Source organism: Leuciscus leuciscus (assembly GCF_965113295.1).
Source record: "Leuciscus leuciscus genome assembly, chromosome: 18".
NCBI classification, from domain to species: domain Eukaryota; kingdom Metazoa; phylum Chordata; class Actinopteri; order Cypriniformes; family Leuciscidae; genus Leuciscus; species Leuciscus leuciscus.
In genome coordinates this window covers 11,467,115-11,485,935 of record NC_138742.1, presented here as the reverse complement: position 1 = coordinate 11,485,935, position 18,821 = coordinate 11,467,115, and the positions used below count along the sequence as shown (strand labels likewise).

Below are 18,821 nucleotides of genomic sequence, written 5' to 3'. Positions count from 1 at the left end.
TAGTTTTTATTATTTTATTTAGCATGGGCTGCTATGCTGCTGGGCTCCCCACCAGGCTTCTTAAAGGGACAGTTCACCCAGTTCCGCCGTCATGTGGATTACAGGTAATAATGTTGTAAATAATGTTTAGTTTCTTGCACAGATCGATCATTTCGTCACGGGTATTAATTTTGTTTTGCCTGTATATGTTTTTTTGAATCTCAAAAGTGCCAGCACCCATTGACTTCCATTATGAATCACAGATGACCGCTGTTAAATTTCAGCTAAAAATCTTATTTACTTTTAGCCTATAAGCTACTGAAGAAAAAAAGTCTTCTACATATTGGATGGCCTGAGGGTGAGTAAATTAACAGCAAATAAAAATGTTTGGGTGAACTATCCCTTTAAGCCGCGTCACACTAGACTTCAGACACTGCAATGGTCATGATATGACGTCACGCTCTGCAGCATGTTTTTTATAAACATGAATTCAGCGTATAACAAAATAGTAATACATTCAAAATGTAAAAATCTACAATTTACTTAAAGGGATATATCACCACTGGAAAGATGAATGTGTATTTAAATTGGGTCATTTATGTAGTAGAAATGTGAAATTATTTCAGAAGTTGGTGCCTTCTAGACTGAGAAAAGCCAGAAAATGTATTTTTGGCTCATGTGGATGAAAGACAACAACTCCCAGAATGCACTTGCTTCACTGCCCTACGAGGTCATTCCCAAGCCACGCCTACCGGTTACAGAGGGCAGTATCGGAAGAAATGATACAACTAGGCTACTAGTTGACTCTAAACTGAAAAGACGCCGTTTTATCGTGAGATCCCACTCCCTATGGGCGGGTTGAAAACATGCAGAACTAGCTCCTACTACTGGCTGTAGTCTCTAACCTCTGGCCAAAAAAGCCTCCGAAGACGCAAAATGACGTTTTTTTTTTTTCCCAGACACACAATACACAAATCTCTCGACTCAGGGGGACTTGAGGGAGGGAAGCACGTTCATTCGAAAATACTACGGGGTTTCTACTGATACAAAGCTTAATGCTAATCGGTGAAGTATCCCTTTAACTTTACTGCAAAAAATATCATTATTTGAATTCAGCCAAGATTTTACATCGTGACATAGGCCTATACAATTTCTATTGGCGTTCACCAGGTCAGAGTTAACCAAACATGAACTTTGGACGCAGTGAAATTCAAAACTTTTTGCATGAGATTGCCTTTGCGGTCTGACGCATTTCGCATTCGTATCAATGCAAGTCAATGGAACGAAAAGTCTAGTGTGACCTCACCTTTACCACTGTGTCATTCTAAATCAGTGTTTTTATTATTAACTATATAACTATTAAAAATAGTTTTCGGTAATTGAAATAAAGCTGAAATTTAATCAATTATAAATCTTAGATGAATTTTTTTCTGCTTATTTTAGTTAGTTGCCAAGACAAGTTTTTTTTAACGTTTTGATTTAAATTTCTAAAACTGAATACCGAAATGTCTAAATACTAAAAATGACAAATACTGACATAGAAATGTATTCAAGCTATATAGAAATAACAAAAACAAAAAATGACAAAAGCACAAAATTAGGTAAACTTAAACTAAAACTATAACTGAAAATTTAAAAATATAAAAACTAATAAAAAATATGAATAAATTCTATAATAGTATATAAGTTATACTGTTCCAAATTCATGATTATCATTCTTCAATGGAACACATACTTTTTTTTTTTGCATACAATGGAAGCCCCAAAAATGATGCAAAAATACCATAAAGTATTAGAAAGTGATGCTAAAAAGAAATTGGAGTGCTGTTTTTTTTTGTTGGTGTAATTAATGTATTTAGTGATATATAACAATAATAATATAAATATATTTTATTTGACTTGTCAATTTAGATTTAGAAGTACATGTTTTTAAATTAGCTTCTATGTTGATAAGCCACAGTTGCACACAGTTGCGCACCTAACCCAGTACTTTCACAATGGTGTTGTCAGCATCCTGATAGCACAAATACATTTCCCAGACATGTATTTGCAAAACATAATATATTTTCATTCCAGTGAATTTTGAACCACAATATGCCACTAAATCACTACACGTCAGATGTTACGATAACATTCAGCTGATGTTTATAATATGTCTTAAGGCACAGGGGTCACACCTCAGTGGTCAACAGTGCACTTATTTGGTGTTTAAAAACTGTGAATCAAGGTTACGGTGAATAAAGTAACAAAACACATTGCCTTAGGCTGTTTTTCGTGGTTTTCTTGCCCGAACTAGACATCTGTATTGATTAAAAACAGGCACATCTACCTCAGTCCCACTGGGGGCATTTTACACAGCCATCCAATCAGAAACCACCGGCCCATTACCATTGTAATGTCATTTGTCTGAGAGAAATGTCCAGCTAGGGATAATGGCCACGTGGAAAGACAAACTGCAGCGCCAGGCTGTTTAAGCTCCATTGGTTACCTTGTTACGCAGCGAGTCTGAGTGTGAGTGTTCATTGATGGCAGGGTTTAAATTGCATCCCTACATTAACCCCAACTAAGTGGGATGAATGTGAGGCTATTTTTCCCCTCGGGGCTGACAGAAGTCATTCAGTTTCAGATGACGCCAGGGAGTTGCTCAATGAGTTGAGTAGAACCAGCTTTTTTTAACCAGTAAATTTTATTTATATATAACAACAGTACAAAGTGAATCCTTGGCTTGCAAAATAGGTGTGCTTCATATTTACAATAGGTACACAGTAATATAATATAACAAAACAAAAGCAATTAAAAAAACAAGACCGATTTTTTTCTTTTTAAATACTTTAACTCTCTTACAATTTTCACAACACTTAAAAACAACAAGAACAGACAACCATAAGTGTTATTATTATCATCATCATCATCGAGGTCATTATTATTTCTATGTACTATGTTACAGAACTCCAGTGTCTACAAAGAGAGATTCGTTTATAATTTTGCGTGACTGAAAATGGAAGGATATTCACCTCTGAGGTGATCAAACTGACTACAAAAGCCTTTTTCGCACTCGTTTTTGTTTATGATCGGTAATATGAAGAGAATATGAACATTTCACTTGTTTGTAGCATGCTATTCCATCACAGAGCAAAACATGAGCTAAAAACAATAAAAGTGCACAAAATTGATTCCAAGACTGTCCATTCGTGCCGAATATAAAATGAACAGCAGTTGTGACCGCCACAGATGACTGCTAATATATCAGAAAGCTGCCCAGTGCTGTCAAATTTTATTCTGCTCTGCAGAATAGCGCAATAAAATTATAATTAAATTTTTTTTTTTCAAGGGATCAAATGTCTTCTAATAAACATTAATAAGCGTTGAGCTACAGAAATCTCTCTCAACAAAGTGCAATTTCCTGTGCCACATCATTTCGAACAAAACCTCATGACCAGAATACATTTTGTTCTCCGAATTTTTTGCACAACCAGGAGAGTCGTCCCTCCTCAACTAATGTGGCAGCAAAACCAAAAGGTTCGCAATAAAACTGAGCCGGATCCGCAAGGGCAGTGTGGCCAACAGAAGGTCTCTTGCCCTTATAGAGCTGGGATGGGCTCTGATGAACAGAAAACAGGGAAGACCGTGGATAACCAAAAAGTAGGAAGCTTTGTCACTGACATGGCTTGCAAATTCACATATGTTGACTATACAGTGTGTGTTTGTTAGAGGAATGTGTGGTTGTTCAGGAAGAGTAGAATTATGCCATAACTTCAAGTAATATTCCACGCCTAAATGGAAAAATCTGTCATAATTTAATGATATGAGATTCATTCTTCCAGGGAACACATCAGGAGAGATTGTTAAAATCTAAACATTCTTAAATCGATAAATATTTACTTGAAGTCTTCTGAAAACTTTTTTAAAATTAAGTTAATGCTTAAAAATAGCTGCCAATGGGAAAAGACAAATAAACTTTTCTTTTTTAATTAAGAATTTTTACATTTTAAAATATATATAAATGTCTCAATTTAAGAATGTTTAGATGTTTGTTCTGGAAAACAAAGACACCGAAAAACACTTTTTGCGGTAAAGACTCTCCAAATCCATATAAAGCTTTCAAATTTCACAAAGGACACAAAAGCACTTTAAAAAGTTCATAAGATATGTCTTATGAAGTTTTACAACAATTTTGTGTGAGAAACAGACCACAGTTTCTTTTCAATGAATTAGTTGATTCAGTTCCCAAAACAAGTCAGTTCCCAAATCACACTTTCTCTTTAAAGACTTCATTTTGGTCTATTTCTTTTTCCGCAGTTATCGTCTGACTTTAGAATTCTAGCACACAATACATACACTTGCATGATGCTTTTGTATCCTTCATAAAGCATGCAAGCATCAATCACCATACGCAGCAAACGCACGTCAAAGATCAACCAAAATATGCTTCAGAATTTCTCCTTTCGAGTTTTATGGAAGAAAGAAAGTCAAATAAGTTTTGAATGGACATGAAGGTGAGTAAACGATGATAGAATCATCTGGGCGAACTATTCCTTTAACAGATTAATTCAATGTCTTTCATGCAGCTCTTCATTTGTAATCTCCTGCGCTGGATCCTATTTTTGATGTGTATTTTTTTATTTTATCTCCTGATCACACTGTGCACACGACTAGTTGAGATCAAAGGCGAGCTTCAAAGCAGCAGGAGGAATCTGAAGCTAAAGGGGTCTGTCTCTCTCTCCTTCTCATTCCTATGCTTCTCAAACACTCCGGCAGACACCACCCGGCAGCCGTCTGAGAGAGGGCATGCCTCTTCATCCCTTCTTCATCTGATCGGTCTCAAACACAGCTAACAAAGACGTGGAGAACAATGACACGTCGCTGATTAAATCAACTAGAAACAACAGATTAAATGTTCTAAGGCCACGGGGGGAAAACAACAAGCGCCATTTGAGCCGTTTCAGTCTATGTCTTCACATCCGATACTGCATTTTTACCGTATAAACTGAGCTGAGGAGAAGTTAGTTCTCTCCCTGATGCCTCCGTGAACCTAAGATGACTCTGACCTGAACGACCTTGTCTGTTTTGGTTCGGATGATCTTCAAAAACAGCTCTACCTGCCATCATGCATTATAAATGAAAGCCATGTTGTCTTTTGTTCATGCGTTCTGTTGACATATTTCATGTCAGACGGAGGGAATAAAAGACCTAAAAAACAAAAGAGATTGGAAAGAACCCACTCCAGCTATCAAGATCCCAGACATCTAGAGTATTTTACAAATACTTCTTATATTTACAAATACCGTTCCAAGCTCGTGGTCGTTTTCGTACCTGAATTTGCGAGTGGTGAGAATGAAACTTCTAAACCGGAGATTTTTTTATTAATTTTTTTTACAGTATACAGGGTCCGTTCCCTTAATAAAGCATCAACCGACAAGTGCGTAAATAAGTGATCTTTTGGCACTTAATCCCGACGGGTGTGTACAGAAAGGAAGTGACATGGTATATTACATCAACGGCGTTCATCTGAGTCATCCACAACTCACGTGACCTCTTGGCACTTGAACATAGGAGTAAATGGGAAAGGAGACGTTCTTTTTTTTAATATGAGGTACTGTATAATGCATGCAGACTACACACACATTGGACCATACATAATAATTAATACTCTCTGGTAAGATGATCTCAAGCGAGTCCATTCGTTTGAAAGGGAAGGTGGGGTTTCTCCACGAGTGATTTGAGCTGAAGGTGCTACTCATCGCCGCTTTCGTATCTGAATCTAAGCAGCGCTATTATGGAGAGGGAGGTTCAGTTTTTTAGGACGTCGTGCCGGAGAGATCAGCTCAACTGACTCCCTGTTTTAGAAAAGCAACAAAAATGCGAAGACAAAATAGAGTAACGTTTGTACATTCACATACGCTTACGTGTAGAAAACAGAACATATGCACACAGAGAGACCGCAGAGTGGAGTTCGTCCAGTTTGATACTGGGTTTGTGGTCCTTTATCGTCAGTTGAAGAGAGTTAGGGACATGCTGGTTGAAATTTGGCCCCCTTTTCGTGAGTTTCATTAGCTCCCAAACAATGCAGATGCCTCATGGTCTCTTAGGTCAGAGGGACTCAAAAGTTTGTACTAGCGTGTCGACATGCACACGTGTTGTTGGTAGCAGCCGCTGCTTTCCAAGGACAGAAAGACGCTTGAACTTTCGCCACACCAAGATGAGGAATTATACTAGCCGACTCAATGAAACAAACTCAAAAAGCACTCATGTATAAAAATAAAATTTGGAAGTAAAAGCCATCAACTGGAGGGTAATGGCGAGGCAGTAGATGTCCGTTTCCTTCGGTCGAATCCTCCTCAAATGGTTTTCAGCAAGCACATCTTTCGAGGAAGAATCAGCGTCTCTTCAGATCCGACAAGTCTTGCATCTGTGCTAGGCACATCGAACCAGATGAACTGAAACAAAGCAAAGAAACAAAGCAACACCCCAGGAACTGCTCGTTCCACAAAAAAACTAAAAACAGAACTCCATAATTTCCACACCTGATCCCATCCTGAAGATGAAAGCCACGTGACTTGCTTTCATCAAATAGATGTCCATTGGTCTTAAAAGATGACCTCTTCACAAAATTGTAGAAAAAAAAAGCACAAGCTATTGTTGGTGTCGTGTCTCTAGCCAGAGTTGCTCTCTTTCGTGTGGAGAGGCTTTAGATGATGGTTTGACTGAGTCTTTCGTCCTTCGTTCCGGCTTTGTCATTCTCTCAGCTCTCCAGCGACATGGCGGCGATGAGCTGCTCCACTTTGTAGGCCAGTCGCTGTTTCTTTGCCGTCTCGTCCTGTTCCAGTGCAACAGTGATCTACCGAAAGAACAGAGGCAGGTGTTAATCATTCTGGCATTACGACAGATGTCAGGTGAGCGGTCAGAGCTCACATGCTCTAAGAAACACATTACAACGTAATGAAGGATGGAAAAAACGAAAAGTTTATAAAGCATAAATGTGATCCGAAGACAGAGGGGGAACGTGGCCACAAAACTGAATGCAGCATTTCATATGAGAAAAAAATAAATAATATATATATATATATATTTTTTTAAATATACAAATTATATATATTTTTTAAATATAATATATAATATAAAAAATTAATCTTATTTAAGGATATTTATATATTTTTTATATAATACAACACAATATAAAAATATATCTTATTTAATGTTTAGATATTAGGAGAGTCTCTTGGCAGATATAGGCTACACTGTCTAAACAAAGAGATCGACTATCAACACTTGCAAATTGACAGTGCGGACAGTCAAAGATCTGGTTTGAAAAACAAATCAGAATTGGGTTTAATGTGAACAAAGCTTCCGTTCGCATCCATCCCGCAACTAGAACACTAAACTGATCCAGGCAACCATTAAACACCAGACACTTTCTTCAGACTGAATACTCTGTATCTAATTATAACAAAGTTACTGCTCACTGTGATATGAGACTTGGAGAAATGTTCAGTCTCTGAGAGAAAAATTGCCAGAGACTTAATTTCATGAATATTTCATTAAAAAGGAAAGTATAACTTGAGTCTGACCCAATCTGCAGAGTGCCATCTCTCATTTTCCATCTGTGTGTGTTTTTTGAAAACAGAGCAGTCAAAAATGTCGAGTCATGTTGAGAGGGGGCGGGCAGACGGGATCGACCCCTCTCTGTGCTCATGTCATAGTGTCTGACTGTGGTGTCAGAGGAACACGGCGGGAAATGGCATTGTGGCTGCAGTCTGCCACTCATTTGCACATCAAACAGTGAAAATAATGGGAAATTATATTGATATGGGCACTTCCAGCTAGCCAAGATGGGGCTTCATTAATGATATCCTTCAGATGCCTAAAATGGTGGACGTGAGCTCGCTGGAGGGTGCGTGTATGTGGGAATCTCCTCCTGTAGCTGCGGAAGAATGATTGATTGTAAACAAAGACTCTGAAACTCACATCAGTCTACTAATGTCACGTAACTGACATGTTTATCCAAACTATAAGTAGTGCTATAAAATAACCTAAGGTTAAAGGAAAAGTTTTAATTCCGTCCTTCTGTCGACTGTACAAGGAGTGACGTCTTAGTATTATTTATATAAGTTTATATTTTTTATTAATATTTTGAATTAGATTTAAAAAAAAATACATTTTCATTTTAACTTGTACTTTTTAATTTATTTTATCATGCGATTATGTCATTCATTTAGTTTTTTTAATCAGTTTTAGATTTTGTTTATTTCCAGGGCAACATTTTAAATCTTTTTTTAATTTTTAATATACTTAATTTTATTTCACTTTCACTTAAGGACTTAAAAACACTTAAAAAGTGTTTTAGTCAACGATAATAGCCCTGCTGTCAAGGACAAAAAAGCACCATAAAAATGGTCTATACGACTTGCACTGCAAGTCTGTGTATTTATGTGAGGAACAGCTCAAAGTCTTAGTTTTAATTTGTTGTAATCGACTAAAATATTCAAAATTGATATTTAGATAATGAAGCTCTTTAGAATGCCACCCATGCATATTCTCATTAAAATCATTTTTAAAAAATTGTCCCCTGACTTCCCTAATAAGGTCCCCCGTGAATTTCCACCTAGTTTGATTATACAGAAGCATATTGGTTGTATCTAAAAGAGCAGCTCAAACATTCTGCAAAAAGTATTTTGTATTCCACAGTTTGAAGTCATGCAGGTCGGGAACGACATGAGAGTGAATAAATAACAGAATTTTCATTTTTGTGTGAACTATCCCTTTAAATGCCTTGCTCAAAGGCACAATGTCATGAATCGCAAACAAATCGGCAACCTTTTGGTTAAACTTTAGGATTTTTAATATATGCTATATACCACCTCATACAACATAGGTTTCATCCCACCTTCAACAAGGAATTACACTAGTATCACTTCACCACACTGCGGCAAACAAACTTAGAAGAATTCATGCATGAAAGTCAAATTTTGAAGCCACCAACAAGATCGTGAGGCGCTAGATGTCCGTTTCATCTTCCATCAGCATCCAGTATTCCCAGGACAACCTGCCATCGGAGCCAAGTTGGGCCCACACCTGCTCGGTTTGTCTCAGCGGCTGTAGCTACGGGACAGGTCAACACTTCTACAGGCGCTCCGAGCTTCCGTTCGAGGTGCACAGCGTGAGCATGTATTCGACGAGGAGCGCGTGCACTGAATTTTTCATGTATTTCAGCACAGCTGCAGGAGCACTCTCCACATCATTGTGTCTGATTCAGTCGCCTTCATTTTAAGGAGAGCGCATATTCTCTCTCTGTCTAGCGCTCTCTTTCCCTCTCTCATCAGGTTAAGTGCTCCGGAGCGCTGACAGAGGTAATTATTTTCAGTTGTCCTATTCGCATTCGTATTCGTATAATGAATCTGAATTACTGCATGCAGGTACGGATTGTCCCGCCAAACACATTTGGCTGGGTGAACAAAAGGATGTTCTCCTCTTAGCTTTGTGCTTGCTTTTTTCCTTTTCTTCCTGGTTTACACTTGTGTCTCTCAACATGTTTTCCTTTTCTTTTCAACTTCTATTATACGGGATATCGAATACAGTCTTTCTATCTTCATTCTATGCAAGTTAGTAAAGGCTTTAAATGGCCTCTGAAGACTTCTGCATTGATTTCATGTTTAAAAGATAGCTAGACACTCAGGAGTCCCTAGTTAAAGGGTTAGTTCACACACAAATGAAACTTCTGTCATCATTTACTCACCATCAAGTTGTTCCAAACCTGTATGACACAGTTGATGGGACCCATTGACTTCCATTATAGTATTTTCTGTCAATGGGGCCCATCAACAGTTTAGTTAACCATATTCTTCAAAATATCTTATTTTGTGTTCAGCAGAAGAAGAAAAAATTAATACATGTTTAGAACAACTTGAGGGTGAGTAAATGATGACAGATGTTTTTGGGTGAACTATCCCTTTAAAGAAAAAAAAGATGAGACATGCAAAGAGTATCTGGATCAGAAAGAACTTAAAATAGAAGACAAGTAACTTGAATGGCAAATAATAATAATAATATTAATATTATATATATATATATATATATATATATACACATATATAAACACACACTATATTAACATCTACAAGATAGATAATACAATATTTTAAAAGCAACAATTTATGTCCATGTATTTTATTAAATCATTTTATGCTATACTGTATATAATAAATAGTATTTTATTATAATATTTAATCATATATAAACTTTAAATATATTTACTAAATATTACTTATATTATAAATAGCTGTATATAAGCAGCATAATGTACAATCAGTCATCATTATTGTGTCATTCACACAAATAGCTGAACCCAAAACTGACACATATAGTTTTCTGCCCTTAAAAAAGCCAATAAAAATAAATAAGTATACCAATCAATCAAATCAAAATAATGTCAATCTTGGCACCACTAAAATTTGTTACAGTTATTAAACTTAAATCCACTTTTAATCTACAAAGCAAACTCAAACTCTTATAAGCACCGCCTGTAATCCAAGAACCCTTGATGTACACATATGCCTGGTTGGGAATCCAATTTGTAGAAAGACAGACCAAGTACATAAAAGAATGAAAAGGATACGAAAAAAAAAAAAAAGAGACTACGGAGGAATGTGAGGACAAGAGAAAACAGACCTGCAACCAAAGAGCGATATTTACATGAGAGCGAGAGGAGAGGCTGTGTCTCCGGGCTCTTGGCGCTGTCCTAAATGCGGTGTAAAGTAAAGGTCAGACTAATGGGTCCCCTGAGTGGAGCTGCCATTACGGTTGGAACATCTCCATCGTGGGCCCTACTCTAGTGCTCTTTGTGTCAGAGTGGCTGTCAGTGATCTAGCTGTGTGTAATCTTCCTCATCAGAAGCCTATTCATTCTCGTTCCCTGTCTGTCCCCACACTGTGCATAAGTGTGTGTGTGTGAGACACTGAAGCTTGCTGCCGCTGGCTTTAGAGACTGCTAAAAGATGACATCATTCTGTGAAACTTTTTCCCCGAGCACCTCTTGTTCCAATGCATGTTATTCTATAAACAAGGCTGTATTGATCTGGAGGAAGTATTTATGGCTGAGGAACTACACCAGTATAATATATATTAAAGGACAAGTTCGGTATTTTACACTCAAAGCCCTGTTTTCAGATAGTTTCTGATGAAATAGAACGGTTAAGATTGAAATTTGGACACATGCTGCTGGCCCGAGGTAACACCAAAGCATCTTTTGCAGCGATTTTTGTGTTTGCATATCAGTGAACACCCCTGAGAGTTTCACGTCTTTGTAAACGAAAGTTTAATGCGTTTTAGGAAGGATTGTTCCAGTGCACCTATGCAGCCATTGTGGAGGTGGGGGGGTGTTACCACAAAAACCGAAAATTCTCGGGCCAGCAGCATTTGTCCAAATTTCAATCTTAACCGTTCTATTACATCAGAAACGATCTGAAAACAGGGCTTTAAGTGTAAAATACCGAACTTGTCCTTTAAGGTACAGACCTCAAATGATTATCTTTTGGCAACTAAATCGAGGTTTACTAACCATTCAACTGTATGCCACACTTTAGTAAAACACTGTAACTTGCTCCACTGAAACTTCAGACTGTTACGTCTAGAACCATATTTATCAAACAAAATAAATATTTTATAATTCACTTTTGTAGCTCTGTTCAGGCACTTTAGACAGTAGAGCAGTCGGTTTCAATACAGAGCAGATAGAATGAGTCAAGAAGTCAGTCTACATTGATATAAGGCAAGAAATCATTGAGGATGTTTTGAAAATGATGGTTGTTGGCATGTTTTAAGATGAATCCTGATGGCAGTTTCGCCTCACCTCTTCGCTGTACTTGCTAATGTAGGAGTAAATCTCGTTGAGGGCACTGAGCATGTTAAACTCATTGGAGTGAAGTCGTGCCTGTTCTGCCAAATACGCATTCATGTCCTGATCGGAGATGGCTGGCAGCCTGCTGATGTCAGCGTAGTACCTGTGGAGACAGCCAGGGGGCGATAGTCAATATCAAATCAATGTTGAGTGGGAGCTTGTTTGTACTATTGAATTAACATTATATGAAGACAATGAGAATAATGGGGTCTAGTTTGTTACAAAAGTAATATGAAAAAGATAAAAACTGGAACTTGAATTTTTTACCTTTCTACCCAGTTCTTGTAGTTGGGGATATCTTTAGCATAAAGCAGCTTATTAGAGGGTGAGTCTTTGCCCAATCTGTGTTCAGATGTGGAACACGAGTCCATGAAGGTTTGAGCCACCACAGACAGACACGCATCCGTGATGCTGCTCTTATGGATGTCAAAAACAAACTGGGGATTCTTGATCACATTCACCCAGAAGCGCAGAGGAAGGCTGTGAAGATAAACAAACAAAAATAGAAAGAGAATGTTACATTGCTTTGCCTTGCAGATACTGGGAAAAAACAACTTTCGTTTTTAGTTTTGAAGGTAAGATTGTGTGTATGAGGCTTTTCCTCTCACCAGTTGCTTTTCCAGGTGTGGCGAACATCAGTGTCATGGATGCTGTGCTTGTCCGCTTGTTCATCCAGGAAGTCGAACATGTATTTGATAGCTAAAGGAAGCGCGCTGCCTCTGTGCACTGTACTGAAAAGAGTCTCGAACAGGTCATCCACAAATTTCTGCAGCGTACCCTACAAGACAAAAGCAAGTGAACGTTAAAGGAGAGAGACCCAAGAGTGACTCATGAACATTAAAGGAACCATATTGTACACTTTTGTAGAAATATACTTGTTTTGAACTTGAAGTCCACCTTTACTGTCAGCATCAAAACCAGTTGTAATTTAGTTCTTCATGACCATTTTCATTGTGAACATTAGAGTATGTAGCCTGGTAGATCATATATATATATATATATATATATCATCAATCAGACACAGAGATGAAGTCATAATCGAGTATCAGAATAGTGATTAAACTGACTTGAAACTACCTGTGCATTAAGCGGTTTTATTGCACACCTTCCAGCCAATCAGAATCAAGTATTCAGAAAGACCATGGTTGATTTGGGCTGGTTGCTGGGTGTTCATTTAAAAAAAAAAAATCACCACAAAATGTGAGGTTACCTTAGTAGCCAGCAGGCGGGTGAGGTAGATCTCAGATACCATCTTGCTGCCGCGGTCGCCCTCCTTTTGGTCTCCGTGCTCATGGTTCTTCACCAGGTGCCAGACTTTGACTCCGCTCTCTAGGTCCGGGGTGATCATAGGAGCACGAGAACGCAGGCTGTCCGGACTTCCGGTGTACCGGAATGTTGAGTCTGGGGTAACAGTGATAAAGAGAGATAGAAAGAGGATTATGATCTTCTTACACCACCATTCTTCCACATTGTCATTCTTTGGAATGAATAGAAAGAGCGCGGCCCTCTCACATTTCATGTACTCTGTCTAACCCTGTGTATCTCTTTCCTCCTCACTTTCTCTCTGTAGAAGATTCATCTCTGTATTCATTCAAGACCGAGAGAGATGAGTCGACGCTCTCTGGCCTCTTCAAAGGCTTCATAATTGGCTGGTCCTGATTCATTGTGCTGCACACACGCTTTAAACGTCTGCATCGCAGGACCTAATCAATGCATCTAAAGATTTCTAATGAGTTAAGCTCCCCGCTCATCCATCTCATCTCCTTTTCTCTTCCATCCTCGCGTGTTAAATAATCAGTCTCTTACTCACTTCTCCAATTAGATGTGTGGCTTTTTTTTTTGCAGTGGTTGAGTGCTCTCTTGGGAGGTTGGATCGGCTTCTCACAATGGTGGTATATTCTTTTGTGTCCTTTCAAAGTCTCTCTCTCTCTCACTCTCTGTCCTCATCACCTGGCTTCAAAGGGCATGTGAAACAGCGAAGGAAGGCAAATAGCCGTGGCTATTTTGAGACAGAAGTGGAATTTTGAGCAGGCCGGCGTCACAAGGGAGAATTCAGGAGAAATGGTGGTGTTAGCAGCAGGGGTGTACAGGAAGAAGAGGATTGTGGGTTCAATCCACCTAAAGCTACTGCAAACTTACAGTCCTTTTGGCTGTTGCCACAGTATTGACATTGAGAGAGTACTACTAGACTAAGTGTATACACTACTGAAAACTGGACTATCTTGACTTTAACAGCACTTTTAGTGTAGTATGATTCACAAACAAATGATTCTTGTGATTTGGTTCATTGAAAAAAAAGTGTGGAAGCCCATTTCACCATCATGCTTTGGTAAATCATAATTATGACATAAAAAGTTATGCAAAATGTCAATATTTTGAGTTAAAAAGACATAATTATGAGATAGTGGTCATAAGTATGATGTCAAAATGAGATTAGAAAGTAATAATTTTGACAAAAAGTAAAAATGTTATCATATTTGTCAATTTTGACTTTAATTTTATAATTATATTTTTATGTCATAATTTCAACTTTTTGTGTAACATTTATTTCTTTATCTTATAATTATGTTTTACCAAATTACTCTGCGAATTCATCAGGGTGGTTAATGAATTAACGCTTACAGACTGGATGTTTATATGATAATGTGTAAATATACATAGTCACAAAATAGTTTTTTTAATTATAAAATTATATATATATATATATAGTATGGTATTTAATGACCAGTTAACAAGTTTGAATTAATCAGAGGGATTAGTGAATTATGGGATGGATGCTTATATGATAAAATAAGTATATAATATATATATATATACTGTGTATATATATATACACACACATACATACACAAATACACACACACATACAGATACACACACATATCATGCAGTAAAAAACAATTTTGGGAAGGGTGCTTGATCACATTCTAACATAAACTGTTGTGTGCATATGTTGCATGTTTTTGATGTTTGCTGCTCTCTTCCGCCAGTCAGAGGTGTGTGAGCAGTGTGTTGTTTTGGGCCAGGGTTGCTGGCATGCTAAATTGAGCCGAGCTGCTAAGTGTTGAGCATTAAATTGATATGAATCAATCAGCAGGTGCCTGTGCACAGCTGTGCCCGCTGTGCCATGGTGTGATTGATGGGCGCCAGGCCTCTGTCAGAAGAGATAGCTGCTTTTTATGCACCACACACAAGAGCAGGTTGTAAAAACAGCCAAAAACTGTGCTGTGTTGTGCCATCTCATTCCCACTCGATGAGTTTCCTAAAATATACAACAAGCTTTTTGCAATGAAATATATCAAAGCGCCAAACGTAACCCTAAAAACTCTTAACTACCTAATTCAGGGGGAGGATACAAAAAGATAGAGGTTTGTTGGTTACCGGAGAGCATGGCTGAGAAATAAAGATAGCTTTATAGAATATTTCTCAGGTTGCTTGTTGCGTCTTTGGACGTTTGAAGTGTTCCCTGAACTTTAAATGTCATTATGTTTACAAGTGATAAGAGAAGATAATTACACTCTTTCATTAAACTGCACAGATGCGAGAAACATCCTCAAGCTTTGATTAACAGAATTGTGTAATACGCTGATACGGGTCGTGTTTCATGTGGATCTAGTGAATTGAAGCCAGGTGAGATGTTTGTGTGCACAGTTTGGCAGGGTTGCTAGGTGACAATGCACAAGGGGCTCCATTTCATCGCTGGCCCTGGTATTTGGCTGCGTGTCATTTGAGTTTTTTCGCCCGTGTGAAGTATCATTGGCGGTGCATAATTAGCAATCAGAGAGTGGCCTGCAGCTCAGTGTGATGGAAAATGAGAACGGGCCAGATGGGGAGCCCTGTGGCACTCCCTCAAAGCAACGCTATGGGGAAGGAGCTAATGTGTCCATTACGGGCGGCATCCAAACTCAGCGGAGAAATCAGCATTACTGAGCTTCATGTTAACTGCTAACACCTCTCTCTCTGACTTCTTCTTACCCTCCCTGGCATGCTCTCTCATTCTCATTCTCTGGTGCCCCGAAGGCTCCCTTGGGCATCCTGTGGGCTGCAAAGCAAAATGACTGCACGTGGCTCGTGCGCACAATAATCAGAGGCTTCGTTTAAAGCCAGTCTTTAACCATGTATTTACCTCTATATTGTGAAACAGTGAACAAACTTCTAATTAGCTAAACTGATAATTACAGGCCTTTTCTCAATCACAGTGAAGTGTGCAGCAGCAGCATGATCATCATGAGACAAACATACTCACCATATCTACTGATAGAAGTCCGAGAGATGCTAGTTGTGGGAGGAATGTTGTAGGAGGACGTCTGCTTGGGCACCAAAGCAACCACACAGCGGTCTGATACCTGTACAAGAAACACAACGTCCATGTCAAGCCTCTTTCCTTTTCCCTTAATTCTTATTTCACAGTGTTTGGTTTCACAGCCTTTTATTATCAAGTAATGTTCAAGATAGTGGAGCACAACTAATGCCGTTTTATTCTGCTTTTGAGGAGTTGATATTACTTCTGCAAAAATATATTTAATTCCGAAAAGATTCTCAGTACATGTTTATTGCTTTTCAAAAATGGTGTGAAATTGTTCAGTTTCTCTCCAGTGCTGAAATAAAGCGACGTTAAAGCGCTTCAAAAAGATCTGTTCTACTTATAAATATATAAGGGGTGTTCATGCTGTGTTCTCTGATCAAATGCGCATTAAAGCCTTTCTTCAGGTAAAAGCAGAGTTTCGCCTCTTGTGCTTTGCTCAGAAAAAGGACTAGATTGATTAGACAAGAAACTAGGGCTGTCAAAATGACTGAAAAGCTAAATTCAAATTTTTTTTTACTTAAATATTACTAGTATTTGAATAACACTCAAATTTAAAAGGCATAATTTCAGCTAGCAGAAAAAAAGCGTAATATAAAAATAAAAAACAAAAATAACCTACACCATAAGTAACATGGCTTCAGAGGGATTCATTCACACAGATGGAGAGAGAGACAGAGATAAACTAAAATTTAGAATGGAAGGTAATGATAAAAATAGAAACACAAAGACAGGTCAAAAGGAAGAGTTTGACAGGCTAGGGAATGTAGTGACTGAGTCATTTGGAGACGGGAAAGTAGAAAGGATGAGGAAAGATGAGGTCCGGGACTTTTATATATTGGGGTGAAACTCTTCATTTCTCTCTGTCTGCTCTGTGAGTGCTCGAGTTCCATCAGATCTTCTGTATTAATCTGAACTGTCAAGAGCTGCAGAGGAAATGAGGTCTACCCTCACAAAGACAACTGACTCAACCTCAATTCAGCACAAGAAAGCAACTTCCTGAAAGCAAGCTGGCAAAATCCTGGCCGAATCTCACACTATCAGCTTTTGAGGTGCTTATCTTGGTCTCTACAGTACAAAACAACATTTTATTTAGTATATTTTTCCTCACAAATTTGACTTTTTATCTCACAAATCTGACTTTTAAACTCGCAATTGCGAGATCTGTTTTCCCTCCCTCAGAATTGGACTGTAGATTGTTTATATCTCACAATTCTGAGGGGGAAAAAGTCAGAATTGCAAGATGTAAACTCGCAATTGAGAGAAAAAAGTAATAAAAAAATGGCAATTATCTTTTAAATTGTTTTATTCTGTGGCGGACACAAGCTTCCATTGGATTGCATTCGTTTAACAAAAGCTACAGAAAATAGGTCAGCAACCTCCTCTATAAACCAAAGAAGGTCTTTCAGATACTAGTGAACTAGGTCAAGTGCCACAGTCTAAGATCCCCCGTCAACATAAAACATCAAATTTTGAGTCCATTTCATTTCAGAAAACCTCTGTGCACCATAATGGAGACTTTAAGGACCTCCTGAGCTCCGCTGAAGGCTGAGGGTAGTTAGTCTTCACTCACCTCCCTACACTCTCACAGCTGATGATGGTGTTACTTTAGCCCCCCATACGCCCCCATAAGCTCCAGCCCTATTAGTGCGGGTTTGTCCTCGGCCATCCCTTACAGCAGAGCGGGCTAATAGCCTGACTGGAGAGACACTTGAAAGAGTCCAGGACTGTGGACGAATCACCTCAGAGAGGTGGCCGAGTAGGTTGACACTCACAGATGTCTTTTTCATGGCTCAATTTATCCCTCCAGAGTTTCTGTTCTCCTGACCAGGAGTCGTGCAACTGGTATGGCTAGTAAGCATCAAACATTAGTCATTGTATATAAAAAAGAAATTATAAACACTATTTCGGGCATTTGGATTTGTAACATATTTTTGGCTCCACACCACCTAACCTCATGCACAATCTACTCTTCTTCTCTCACAGCGGGTCTCTGCGGTGTATGTGGTGGCCGTACGGAGCCTGAATGATGGAGGGGAGAAGCATTCGCCCTTGAGGGATAATCCTCAGCCAGGCAGGCCGCCGGTGGGTGTGAGAGTGATAAGGAGTGAGCTTTCCTCATGATAACGTTTGCATCAAGCAGACAGCTGACCCCTTTCCCTCATGTATCTCTGATCCCCCTGCCTGCGCTCTATCTGATGGCGATCGGCAAGCTAACGCGCCTTTAACTCAGACGCTGCATCCAGGCGGTGGGGAAGGATGCGGTGATGTGTCTGCCATTCTGACTCTTCTTTGAAATACGGCAGGCTCGGTCATGCTAGCACAAAGAGCATGAAACGCCTTTGCCACATGATAAACACAGCAGAATGATGGGCGTTTAATAGGTGAAATGGATGAAAGCATCATAATACACATGATGAATGCATTGAGGGACATATATAGCATATAGGAAAATCCAAGGGAATTTAACTCTAACAGTTAATATACACTATAATCTACATCTTCATTGTATGTCTAAAATAAAAGTGACGAGCGGTAAACAGGGTCATATGTCAGACTGTAAGTCCTTGAGCTTTGTCAGCACTCGAAAAGACAGCTTAACCCCGGCAGTGATCTACGCCAAGCGCCTTATACAATAATATACAAC

General features: G+C 38.6%; 1 protein-coding gene across 1 annotated transcript in view; it reads right to left on the bottom strand.

The window, feature by feature from the left end:
* Positions 1-2,646: 2,646 nt before the first annotated feature.
* plxna2 (plexin A2) overlaps positions 2,647-18,821 on the bottom strand; it is a 204,843-nt gene continuing 188,668 nt past the window's right edge. The window contains exons 27-32 of the mRNA XM_082146376.1: positions 16,118-16,217; positions 13,082-13,272; positions 12,480-12,649; positions 12,139-12,351; positions 11,824-11,974; positions 2,647-6,817 (exon numbers count right to left, since the gene is read on the bottom strand). Coding sequence (XP_082002502.1) covers positions 6,722-6,817; positions 11,824-11,974; positions 12,139-12,351; positions 12,480-12,649; positions 13,082-13,272; positions 16,118-16,217 — 921 coding nt within the window. The 3' untranslated portion in view covers positions 2,647-6,721. The remainder of the gene's footprint in view (positions 6,818-11,823; positions 11,975-12,138; positions 12,352-12,479; positions 12,650-13,081; positions 13,273-16,117; positions 16,218-18,821) is intronic.